General features: G+C 43.6%; 1 protein-coding gene across 1 annotated transcript in view; it reads left to right on the top strand.

The window, feature by feature from the left end:
- The window catches only part of runx2b (RUNX family transcription factor 2b), a 36,355-nt gene that overhangs the window by 18,195 nt on the left and 6,145 nt on the right, over positions 1–12,015 (top strand). Inside the window, exons 3-5 of the mRNA XM_052053461.1 lie at positions 1,401–1,744; positions 3,206–3,362; positions 6,271–6,375. Coding sequence (XP_051909421.1) covers positions 1,401–1,744; positions 3,206–3,362; positions 6,271–6,375 — 606 coding nt within the window. The remainder of the gene's footprint in view (positions 1–1,400; positions 1,745–3,205; positions 3,363–6,270; positions 6,376–12,015) is intronic.

The raw sequence follows: 12,015 nt of genomic DNA, 5'->3' as shown, positions 1-12,015 counted from the left end.
TTTGATTCGGGCTTTCCTGTGTGGAGTTTGTATCTTCTTCCCGTGCCTGTGTGGGTTTTCTCTGGGTACTCCGGTTTCTTCCCACGTTCCAAAAGCATGCATGACAGGTTGATTTGGGCACTCTAAATTGTCCCGAGGTGTGATTGTGAGGGTGAATGGTTGTTTGTCTGTGTGCCCTGTGATTGGCTGGCAACCAGTCCAGGGTTTGCCTCGCCTACTGCCTAAATTAAAGAGCTAGAAGAGGCTCCAGCACACCCGCGACCCTTGTGAGGAAAAACGGATTAGAAAATTGATGCTTTTATTTGTTGTTTTTTTTTTCTTTTAGTGTTTTTATTACAAGAGCAACTACGTTTTTAGGGATTTTTTTTTTGGGGGGGGGGATTAAATATTTTTCCCACCTGTTAAAATGACCTCCTACGAAGATACCTCCATAAATGTTACTTTTTAAAATGAGTAAATCCCTGCTTAAATCCTTTCTCGTAAGTGAGACTTTTTTTAATGCGTTTTGTATACGGAATGAATAAAGATATGCCCAGGAGTTTTTAAATTCTTGGATATCTTTAATAGACCAGTTACGCGCTTTAAACGCGCCACACGCGATCAGATAGTCCTTGAACGCAACACGCACATTTGAGTTCCTCTGTGAACAACACACACTCGTGTACACTGGAGACTCTTACACACACACACACACACACACACTCGGTGAACGCAACAGGCTCGAATCGCTCAGTCAAAGCAAAACACACGTTCGGCTGCACTCCCTGAACGCAACACGCGCACTGTCGTCACGTTGTGAAAGTGCTCAGAGGACGCTCTCCGTGAACGCAACGCTTGCATGTACCAGAATCACTTGGAGGAAAGAAAAGCCGCACACGGCAAAGAAAAAAACTCGCGCAGTTTAAAGAACAAATTACTTTTCAAATTATATGCAACATTTTTTCTTGTTTTGCAATATTTGGAATGAAGAATTTCATTTTAAGTTGTTTTACTCCATGAATCACACCCGGCAATTCATTCAAGTTGGTTTGTGACGCACCTGGAAAGCTGCCCCGACATATTTTTTAAGCCCCCCACGCGTGGACTTCCATTTGAAGTTATTTATAGCCGCACATGCGTGGTGGCGCACCGACTTTTTAAGAAGCCACAGAGACCACCACCCTCACCACCACGATCACCACCACCGCCACCACCCTCCTCCTCCTCCTTTTTCTCACACTCCCCACGCGTGGTTTTCCTCCTCCTGTCCGCCTGAAAGGAGGTTTTCCTACTCGCGGTGCTACCGAGGAAGGATCGCGGCCTTTTTTCCCCCCTCAACTTTTCTTTTTGATTTCCCTTCGGAGGCGATTGAATTGCTTCATTTAAACCCACCCCGTTGTTTGTGATGCGCATCCCCGTAGACCCGAGCGCCAGCCGGAGGTTCAGCCCGCCGTCCAGCAGCCTGCAGCCGCTCGCGGGCAAGATGACGGACGTGAGCTCACCGGGTGCCGGCGGAGGAGGAGGTGGTGGCGGCGGCGGTGGCGGCGGAGGAGGCGGAGGAGGAGGAGGAGGTGGCCCCGGTGGGCAGGCGGACGCGGCGGCGGCGGCGGTGGTGCCCAGACTGCGCGCCCACGAGAACCGCAGCATGGCCGAGATCATTGCCGACCATCCGGCCGAGTTGGTGCGCACCGACAGCCCCAACTTTTTGTGTTCCGTACTGCCGTCGCACTGGCGATGTAACAAGACTCTGCCGGTCGCTTTCAAGGTAAGATGAAGTTAACATCATTTGAATTGGATATTGTGGATAATCATTGTACCTGATTGAACACATTTCAAACCACCCAAGGACACATACTTGTTTTGTTACTTTAATACAGTAGTATTTTTTGGGGGCAGGGGGGTGTCTCAGTAAGATGTCACTCGCGTAATATTACTGCAGATTTATAAATGATAACAGTAACGCTTCTTGCCAACTTGGCACAATGCTGTAGACCACGCCAAAAATGTTATTTCAAGCATTACTTACGTGGGTGGGACGTTAAGAAAATAACTGCTGTGTTATTTTTAATTAGAAATACATTTTAAACTTTGTGCTGCTGTGATTTTTTTATATGCAAAACCCTTTTCGGATATATGGCAGATGGATCAAACGCTCTCAGTGTGTTGAAATGTGTTGCTTGGCTGGAAAACAAACACAGTTTTTCATAATTCTTTTTTTTCTTACTTTCTTCTTTCGTTTTATTTTTTTTCTTTTTCTCTTTTTTTTTTGGAACAAGCACCTCTTGCTGTCTGGGTAGTAAAAGAAGCTGCCGAATCCTTTTGTTGTTGTTGTTGTTATCGCCTTCCAGGAATCTTAACGAGAATCTGAGTGAGGCTTTTTCTTGCTGTTATGAAATTAAAAGAACTTTGAAGGCGTTTTGATGTGCGTTCTGAGATGGGCTCTGTAATTACTTTTGACACGGAGTTGGCAAGTTGCCATATTTTGTGTCCTTCAAGCACGTGGCGTTTGTTGCGGATGTGGATCAAAAGATTAAAAGCCATGTTTCAGTTTTAATAATTCAGTTGAATTCATTTGTCAGCAAATATTCCAGAGAGGCTTGCGGGGGATTAGCGTTGCTTTGGTGGAGGTCTGCACTCAAGGTAAATTCATAGGGTGAAATGTTTTTACGCCGGTTCCACTGATATTTTATTTGCTTAATTGATTGCATGGGAAAAAAATGTACAAAAATGAAAAGTTAATGGATTTAATTTTTTTTATTGTTTAACTGGGGCTACATTGACTGTCAGGATGCTGAAAGCCTGCGTTTCAGCCTTACAGATGAAGTGAAAGGGGAAGGAGGACTTAAAAAGATGACCTCATTCTTACGTTCGTAAAATAAATTAAAATAAATAAATACATAAAAAAGAAGAATTATCATAGTAAGAGACTACATAAAAACTTCACTTCCACCACATGCTTTATAGAAAACAAAAAACCCCCACAACAGAATATATTTTGATTTAGTAAAAGAGAGCGCTTGTTCTTAATTTCTTGCTAACAAAGTTTTCCCGATAAGAGGCAACACATGCTTTCTTTGAGCTTTGTCACTCCCACTTCAAGTTTACTGTAAAACAGACAATCTTCTTTTTCTATGATTGGACTTAAGTTGGGGGGCCTTCTCTGCCTCTTGTTCTTGCTATATTTTTATATTTATAAATTTGAGTCAGCTTGTGCCTTCACCCTCAGGTGGTGGCGCTTGGGGACATAACGGACGGCACGGTGGTGACAGTGATGGCAGGCAACGACGAGAACTACTCGGCCGAACTGCGCAACGCCTCGGGCGTGATGAAGAACCAGGTGGCGCGTTTCAACGACCTGCGCTTCGTCGGCCGAAGTGGACGAGGTGAAGACACGTGCACACTCACACACACACACACACACTTACAATGTGAACACACACACGCTCTTAGGTGGTGAGGATTAGTGGTCTCCTTCGCTTACGTGGCAACCACATAACGATCTCTCCCATTCCCAGTGCATGTCTGACTCAAAGCCACTGCTTGCACACAATCCTAATTGGAATCGATGTACGCCCCTTCTGTATGTATCCAATTTTTTTTTCAGAATACACAAAGAAGAAGAAACAGGAAGTAGTTAATAATAATAATAATAATAATAATACACTGTAAATGTTGAATCGAGACATGTAGACAGACAATATAAAACACAGCCCGGCATATATTCTTTATCCTCTGTGAGAAATGATAGCATTTAAGCAGCTTGTAGTCATTTAGAGTCGATGTGAAAGTGTTTCAAGTCTCAATTGCACGCATGTGCTTAAAAGACATTTGCCAACACTGTAAAAAAAGAAAACATGTATTTTTGGGGCTAAAATGGCGATTAAAGTTGGAAAATCTTGATAATATAAATCACTGACATTGATGGCAACCATGTTAGTTGGCGCAGTAAAGCGTGCAAGTTGTTTCTGCTTTTATCTTTCAGTTTGGGTTCTTCTTTCTTTGTTGTGAAATGCAAGGAAGCCAATTTTCACAACAGCAAAACGATAAACTTTTAATTGAACTGCCTGCCCAGCTTCAAATGTCATTGGAGTTTGTCGACTTGTTTTTGAATGGACATACTTCTTCCAGACGCGACATAATAAATGTTTTCATTGGTTGTTATGTAACAAACAAACCACAAACAAAACCAAGAAAATGCAACTTCCTTGTTGGTGGTAACGAGCATGCTCATAAACACGATTCACTCCCCCCACCAAAGGACCTGTCATAAATTTTCTCTCAAAATATCAAGAGGTGAGATTTCAAGAGGCGGCCAAGTTATTAAAGTGTTTGGCCCGTTGCCGCAGAAACCCTTGTCACAGAATCTGTCGATAGGAAGTGACATAGGAGCCCGAGGGCGAGAGATCAGACTACGAGGTGTCTGAAATGAATACCCGGCCGCCGGTGACGAGGCAGGATGTCGATGGCACATCGGGGCCGTGACAGCCACGATTGATAGTGCAGGTAGCGTAGTGTAAGCGGATACCGTTGATCGTGGTAGTGGAAGCTCAAAAGGCAGGTTCCACAATACTGTTTTGATTCCTCGAGTTTCGATTTTGTATTAGTGCCCACACTGGCCATAAAAAATAGGGTTGGTTGCTGTTGAGTGAATTCATTCTGCGCTCAATTTAACAGTCGTGCAAGTGTAAAAATAAGTTAACTGCTGTAATGTTGGTGCTCCGGTTATATCGCAGATTTTGCGTTGAAAAAGTAGCAGTTTGTTGAAGCTTGACCATTTCCGAAACATCTATGCTAATTTACGCTAGCCCGTCTATGCCGAAAAGTGGCTTTGCCCACTTCACCATTCCAACGCAGCGCACACCTGTTGCATGTGGACTCACGTTTACAGTCGGCACGGCAGACGCCCACGCGTGGACAGCTGCCTCGATGAGTCGCCACATTTAACCCCCTCGGCCCGCCTCCGTTTCCTGTCCCATACCCGGCGCTGCTTGTCGCCATGGTTACATGACGCATACCTTTTCAAGTCTTCATAGCGCTGCTGACCCGATGCCTGTGATTCACAGCATTCCTGGTGCTGACGCACAAACTACCACGCACAAAGTTGGGATTAAAGTGAACCCCCTCGCACACTCCAAAAAAGAAGCCAAGCATGCTCGCTTCAACTTGTTCATTTGTCATTTCGGGAGAAAGTTTACTGAAATACTGGAATATAAAACAAGAGAGTTAAACATTGTGTGCTTGGACACTAAATTGTTCAATCAAACTATCATGCTTAACAAAAGACTGCTAGCTAAATGTTAACTTAACATGCAAAATGCCACTGACAGGAAAATTAGCAAAGATGTCATGGTTTTTCCTGGCTCAAATTGAGAAAGAGGTGGCACCACCCTAATCATGCCCCGTGACGTGCATGTATTCTGTAAATTCAACTGAGTCACTTTCTTTAACAGGAAACATACTTTAATTGAAATGTTCCATCCATAAAGTGGAGCAAATTGTTGAAAATGGCTCCTTCAGTTGCACTTTGGAGATGTATCATCAAGCAAAAACTAATATGGAATTATTGCTTTTGAATGCATGATGTCACTCACGGGACCGACATATGTTGTGGGATGGGACCGAGGGGCATACAACACCGCCAGCTTTCTTAACCGGCTGGATTTAATTGTTGACAGCTGTTCGAGTGTCAACCACGATAGCATTTAGCTGTCAACGCAACCACCGTCGTCCACCAGACTGACTGGCGATGTGTAAACTTTTTTAGGATGGAGGACGAGCGCTCCTCCTCGTTTTCTGCTCGAAGCAAAGTGAAATCACTCCCTCCTGCATAGGGTGAACACACACGAGACGTGCAGCACGTCGTGATATTTAACATTCGGTCGAGCGATACCAATTGGCTTTGGAGGCGGCCGCCACGCAATTTTGTTTCTTATTTGGTAGTTGCTTCAGGTCTTTCCTGTTCACGGCTGTTGATGTAGCGCCTCCATTGTTGCGCAACGCCGCAACCGCAGTTAAAAGTGAAATGCTAAACTGCGACATAGAGGGTGTTCACTGTTTAGGGAGAGGAAGTGCCAATTAAAAGAGCCCACTCTTTCTCGGAAAGAGCACACATAACGCCGTCATGTCTCTTGGAGTCGAGAGCCTCTCACACAAGCCGCCGTTGTCCACCATGACACCTCGCCAAAGCCTCCCCACCCCCTGTTTGTGTTGAATGTGGCGCGTTGTCCCTTAAGTGCATGGCGTGTCAACTTTGGGAATCATGATGATGACGTCAGTTTGATGTCACCGCAGGCAAAAGCTTCACGCTGACCATCACTGTGTTCACCAACCCGCCGCAAGTCGCCACTTACCACCGAGCCATCAAGGTTACAGTGGACGGACCACGAGAACCCAGGAGTGAGTACATGCAATACACGTGCCACAACATCAGGGATGAAAAAAAAAAGTATCTTCAAGTTGACTTCACCATGAGCTAAACAATGAATGAACCATGATAAAGAGGCGTTTTCCCCACACTAAGCACCAAGACAATGAGGTGGGATATTCCCGAGAAGCTACACCGGGTAGCAAGAGTGCTAGCATCAGCTCCTTTTAATAGGCTGTATAAAAAGAACTGAGCAGGAAGTTGGGGTTGGGGAGGGGGACACTTTACTATCGTTGAGCCGTCAGTGCCAGCTGGTCTGGCACGCAGCTGTTTGCCTCCTCCTTGAGGAACTCATGAAAAATGACGAAAAAAATTATTAGTGATGTGACAAACAAGGCTCACATGTGGCACCGGGACACAGCGGAGCCGGCAGACGCTCGCTTTAGCAAGCGACGTCGTTTCTGCCGCTAGGAACGGTGCTCGCTCTGCCAAGAACACAGTCACTCACACACGGTCACACGCACGCTCGCTCGCTCGCTCGCTGTTTGATCAAAAGCATTTCCTGTGCATCTGCTGCTGCGTGTCACATGACTTTTTTTTTGGTCGTTCTTTGGTGGCCAGCAGATGAGACACATCAGCAACTAATTCATGTTAACAAAGCTTTGTAGTATATAAAAGTGATGAAAGGTATTAAAATAAGGCACCCAATCAGTATTTCAACGAGACCGTAAGGGTTGAGTTTAGTTCAGGTTGCAGAGTCCCAGTGGAGTCTTAAAAAGGCTTAAAAGGCTTTGAATCCATTAATCTAAACACAAGGCCTTAACAGGCAATAAAATGTCCATACAGATATTTTGAAATAATGTACATTCCTGCAAAGGATTCCCTTTTGATGATTTTTTTAAATTTACAGTTCGACACCGAAACAGTATCGATGATGTCATTCGCGACGAGTCGGCAGACTTTCATCACAAAAGCACTCTTAACGCCTGAAGTCCTGTCGTCCCTCGTGTGTGTGTGTGAGTGGCTCAGGACACATGTCGGACTGTGTGATTGTATGTTAATGGTGTCATTAGCAGAGTGCTGGCACAGTGCAACTAATGGGCCTCATTAAATGTCATTTGCAGCTAATAGGTGGCAGGGAGTGGTCACGCTCAGGCCCAGGTGTGCTCGTGTGTGTTTGTGTCTCAGAAACACAACAGTAGCAAAAAGCACACACTTCCTCTTGGCAGATATTCAGTTAGTCAATCAAATTGATGGTAGACTCACACGAGAGGTGACACAAAACATTGTGGTGTCACACAAAGTTAGCTTTGTGGCTAAGCGTGCGTGTGCCTTGTGTTTTGTGGGGGTCAGAGTGTTAACAACTCTGGTGAGGAGGCAGCGGTTCCTGCAGACCATATTAGTGGTTACGAACTAACCTCACACATAGACACACACACACACAGTACGCACACACAGCCAGGCATTAAAATCCACTCGTCTCTATAACGTGTCGTAATGACTCGTTGACAATTTTATGACCCAAAAAAAGCCGTGTTTTCTTGAGTAGTGCTCCCCAAAATTCACACAATTATTACATAATTATTTCCCTGATCGGTATTTGATTCGATAGAAAGAAAATCCCCTCTAAATTAATTTTCAAAAGAGTAAAACCTGGATCAGATAATGGTAAGGCCTAGAAAAGTAGAAAACACATCATTTTGTCAAGTATTTGATATGCGAGGGGGGAAAACAGGGTTTCACAATATTCATGACTCAAAATCTTCATGTGGCAATTCACTTTTTTGCCAAAGCCAAATGTTTAGTAATTGTTGCTAGCTGCATTGTACTTGAATGTCATTTATGCTGCACATATTGATCAAAATAAACATAATTAAAAAAAACATAACATAACATAAAGAGCAGATAATTTAAAACAGAGCCCTGCGGGACGCTAAATCCAATTGGCTGTTGATAGACATTCCCAAAGATCGGTAGTGATTGTTTATATCATCAATAATATAAACAGTAGACAAGAGTTTAACAAGCAGATTTTACGATACCGATATTTTGATGCGGAGCAATGGGTCAAAACATTATGGACGGCTCTCATCATGAGCTCAATAATCGGATCGATCACCATTATTATTAATTAATATCATTGTCTTAGCTGATTTTGTTGACATTTTATCTGGTAAACAACAATCTACTGACACTGTACACTAGACAATCTTGGGACACATTTTGAATTTCTATTGTAAAGTTTTTGTCTTGGATACCATGAGATGAATGAATGCCAATCCATGGAAAATTTTAGCTTCATCTAAAATTAGTAATTATTATAATTATTTTAGACTGAGAAGGAAGAAAGTAAAACGCTTTTTCGAGACAGCCAGTCAGTTGTGTGAAGTTTTTTCAAGATGTGCCAAGTGCGTGCATGTGAGTGAATGAGTGAGTGAGTGATGACTGAGCATGTGTGTGAATGAGTGAGTGAGTGCATGTGAGTGTCTGCGGGCGCCTGATTGTGCATGTGTCACACTAAACATAAAATCATTCAGCGGGCGTCTGAAAAAGTGAGGAAAAGAAATAGAAAGCTGTTCTCCCGTTCTGAATCATCTCTAATGTGTTTTTGCATGAAATCATAGTATCGCCTGGCGGAGCTGTCCTGGACGTCTATATACATAAGTGTATAATGTACGTGTGTGTGTGTGTGTGTGTGTGTGTGTGTGTGTGTGCATGCGAGCGCGCGTTTTCCCTTCCCTGGCCGGACCACACAGACGCCTGGCAGCGTTCCACTGCAGTCAGCATGGCTCCTTTTCACTCGTTTTTTTCCTCTTCCTCTCCCGCCCCACCTCCTCTTTTTTCCCCCTTTCTCCTCTCTCCATCTCTGGTTTTATCATCTGCCCTCATTTCTTCCAATCCGTCTCCCCCTGATACCAGACCCCCACGGCGGACGGGCGCCTGGCTGTCACCCTGCCTTCAGCCCAGCCGAACTCCACACTTTTTTCCTCTGGAAGTCATCCACTGGAATTATTCATGACGTCAAAAAAATAAAAACGGTGGATGTGAGGCCTCAGAATTTAAAATAGAACTGGATTCATGGATGATTGGCATCCACGTAGACGTGTAGTGAGACTTTAGTGCGCCACAAAACATGCTTACTCAAACTGACTCAAAAACAATACAGCAAAAGGCAATGGTGAAATGTGATGATAACCATAGAACTGAAATGGTGGTGTAACTGTGAGGAAAAAAGAAAAAGGATTGATGGCCACAGTCAGCTAAAGGAATGATAGTACCAAGAATTAAAAGTTCCACTAAACTAACTGAATTGTGGTGACAAAAACAGAGGCAAAAATATTATGACCAAAAATGGCTTTGCATCATGGGACAATCAAGCACAATCTTGAAAGTGACTGAAAGGTTATGAAGAAAAATTTGGGGATTTTTTTTTCTTGCCCATGATATGCATATTTAATAATTTGACATAATTTCAATCTGTCAAACGGTAGCGCCACGATTTACTGCCTTGTTTAGTGCCACAGTGACTTTGCTTCTTCTTTAATCCATTTATCACACCAGCGAGGCGTGTTTCAACCAGCACATCTTGAGTCTCACTTCAAATTTATTTTGCTTGATTCCTGACAAAGCCGGGCCTGTTTTTCCAACTGTAAAGGCTCAGCAATGCTAAGCTAAGATAGCATTTGGAGTTTTATGTTTCCGTAAGGTGACGTTAGACCCCATAAATCAAGTGCAAACCCACAAGTCTTACCACTTGACATTATTTTGCTTGATTATGGACAAAGCTAGGCTTGTTTTTGTAGCTCCTAAATGCTAAGATCAGCTATCTTTGGCATTTTGTGTTCTCAAATGCCTTCAAGCAGAGTGCAAAACTAGCCCAGCTGTCTACATGCATAAAAGAATTCCAGTGAAAGAGATCACTCCAGTGTTTTTCTTTCTCACAGTTTTAATTCAGCAGACTGTAGTCATGTGTGAAGAGGAGGTATTTTGGACTTGAAATAAATCATAACTCACTATTAAGTGATGTTGAGACGATGTTAGCTTGTCTTAGCATAAATAAAGGTAAAATCCACAAGTCTCTATTTAAAATGTATTGTGCTTGATTCCACACAAATGCATTTTTTTATCCAACTCGGATTAAATGAAGTACGTATCTAAGCTATACTAAGAGCTTTTGCAGTCTTCTGTTTTATTAAGTTTCTCAATTTATTTTCCTTGCGTCTGGACAAAGTTTTTCGGGCCTTGTTTTTCCAACTCTCAAGTCTGAGATAAGCTAAGACAAGAGCTTTAAACGGAAGTGACAGGGTGACATAATGTTAGCCTAGCTTAGCATAAATTTAGAGGAAACCCACAAGTCTGTTTGACATTTTGCTCAATTCTGGATAAAGTCATGTTGATTTCCCAACTGTCAAGACTGAGCAAAGCTAAGCTAGCGCCGGCAGCGGAGCGTAACTCGCCTGGCTGTCACCACATATCCCAGACACGAATGGTCACCTTGTCCGTGAAAGGAAAACCACCTCCATTAATTTTAATCACGCAGCGTCTTTATTGTCCTTGCCTGCTTTTCTTTTGATCAGATTAGAGCGGCGCGCCACAGAGCTTCAGTTAGAATAATAACTCCTTTTGGATCTAATTTCTTTCGACGACTTGTGTGCGAGCGTTGGCACGCGGCCGCCGAGTGGTCACACATCTGGTGCGAATCTGTCCTAACTTCCGGCCGCGGGCTGGGCCGGGGAAGGAAGTGGCAGGGACGGTGCTATCGCTAATCTGCAAGTACAGGCACTTATTTCCTGTGCATAAGTAGATTTTAAATACTATTTATTATTTCATTGTTAAATAGCATGAAAGACACGGCAAACAACCCTACCTTTACTCGTAGCCATGTACAGTGTGGCTACTTTTGCCATCGTTGTTGCTGCTGATGGTGATGATGGGAATGTCGGGGACTTTCCCCACCGTTGGGTGAAATCGTCCAGCCCCCCCCCCCCCTTTTTTTTTCCTGGTTCTTTTGAAACACCCCGGGCTCATTGCTCAGCTGCCTGAATAAAGTTCCGATAAAACAGCTGATATAAGAGCTTGTCTCTGGCAGTGAAAAAGGAATAATTAAGCCCCGCAGAAGCCATGATAAGCATGTAGTTGTGCTCAAGGAGGTGCAAGTCCACCCGACAAGTAGAGGTGGTTCAGTACTGACACTCAATCCTGAACCCAGCGGTTATAGACACGCTACATGAAAAACCGTAAGAGTCAAGGATATCGCTTGGTGTGGGGGGGATTTAAAAGTCCAAACAGAATAAATCCATTTCTTGTTAGTCAGTCACATGGCAATGATTTTGTTATTAAAAGGCAACTTCTTATCATTCAGGGGAACTCTTTGTGGGGAAGACAACAAGCCCTGCGGCTACAATGTGAGACATGTGATGGGGGGTGATGGGACGTGGTCGGGGATGTTTGAATTAACGTCTGGGACTTTTCTTCCCAAATGAAAGGCCTTAATTATCTGTGCAACTTTCATAAACACGGCGAGCGACATGGATTTGCTTGAAAAATACAGAATTGGTTATTTATTTTATTAATTTTTTACAGCAATTATTCTGAGTACCTATTCAAGCAGGCTCCTATTTGAGGAAATATGTTTTTAAAAGAACCTTATAGCAGACCTGACCCCATGATAA

This window comes from Hippocampus zosterae, chromosome 19 (genome assembly GCF_025434085.1).
Source record: "Hippocampus zosterae strain Florida chromosome 19, ASM2543408v3, whole genome shotgun sequence".
In the NCBI taxonomy this organism is placed as follows: Eukaryota; Metazoa; Chordata; class Actinopteri; order Syngnathiformes; family Syngnathidae; genus Hippocampus; species Hippocampus zosterae.
Note: the sequence above shows the minus strand (reverse complement) of the source record. Positions and strands in the feature narration are given on the sequence as shown.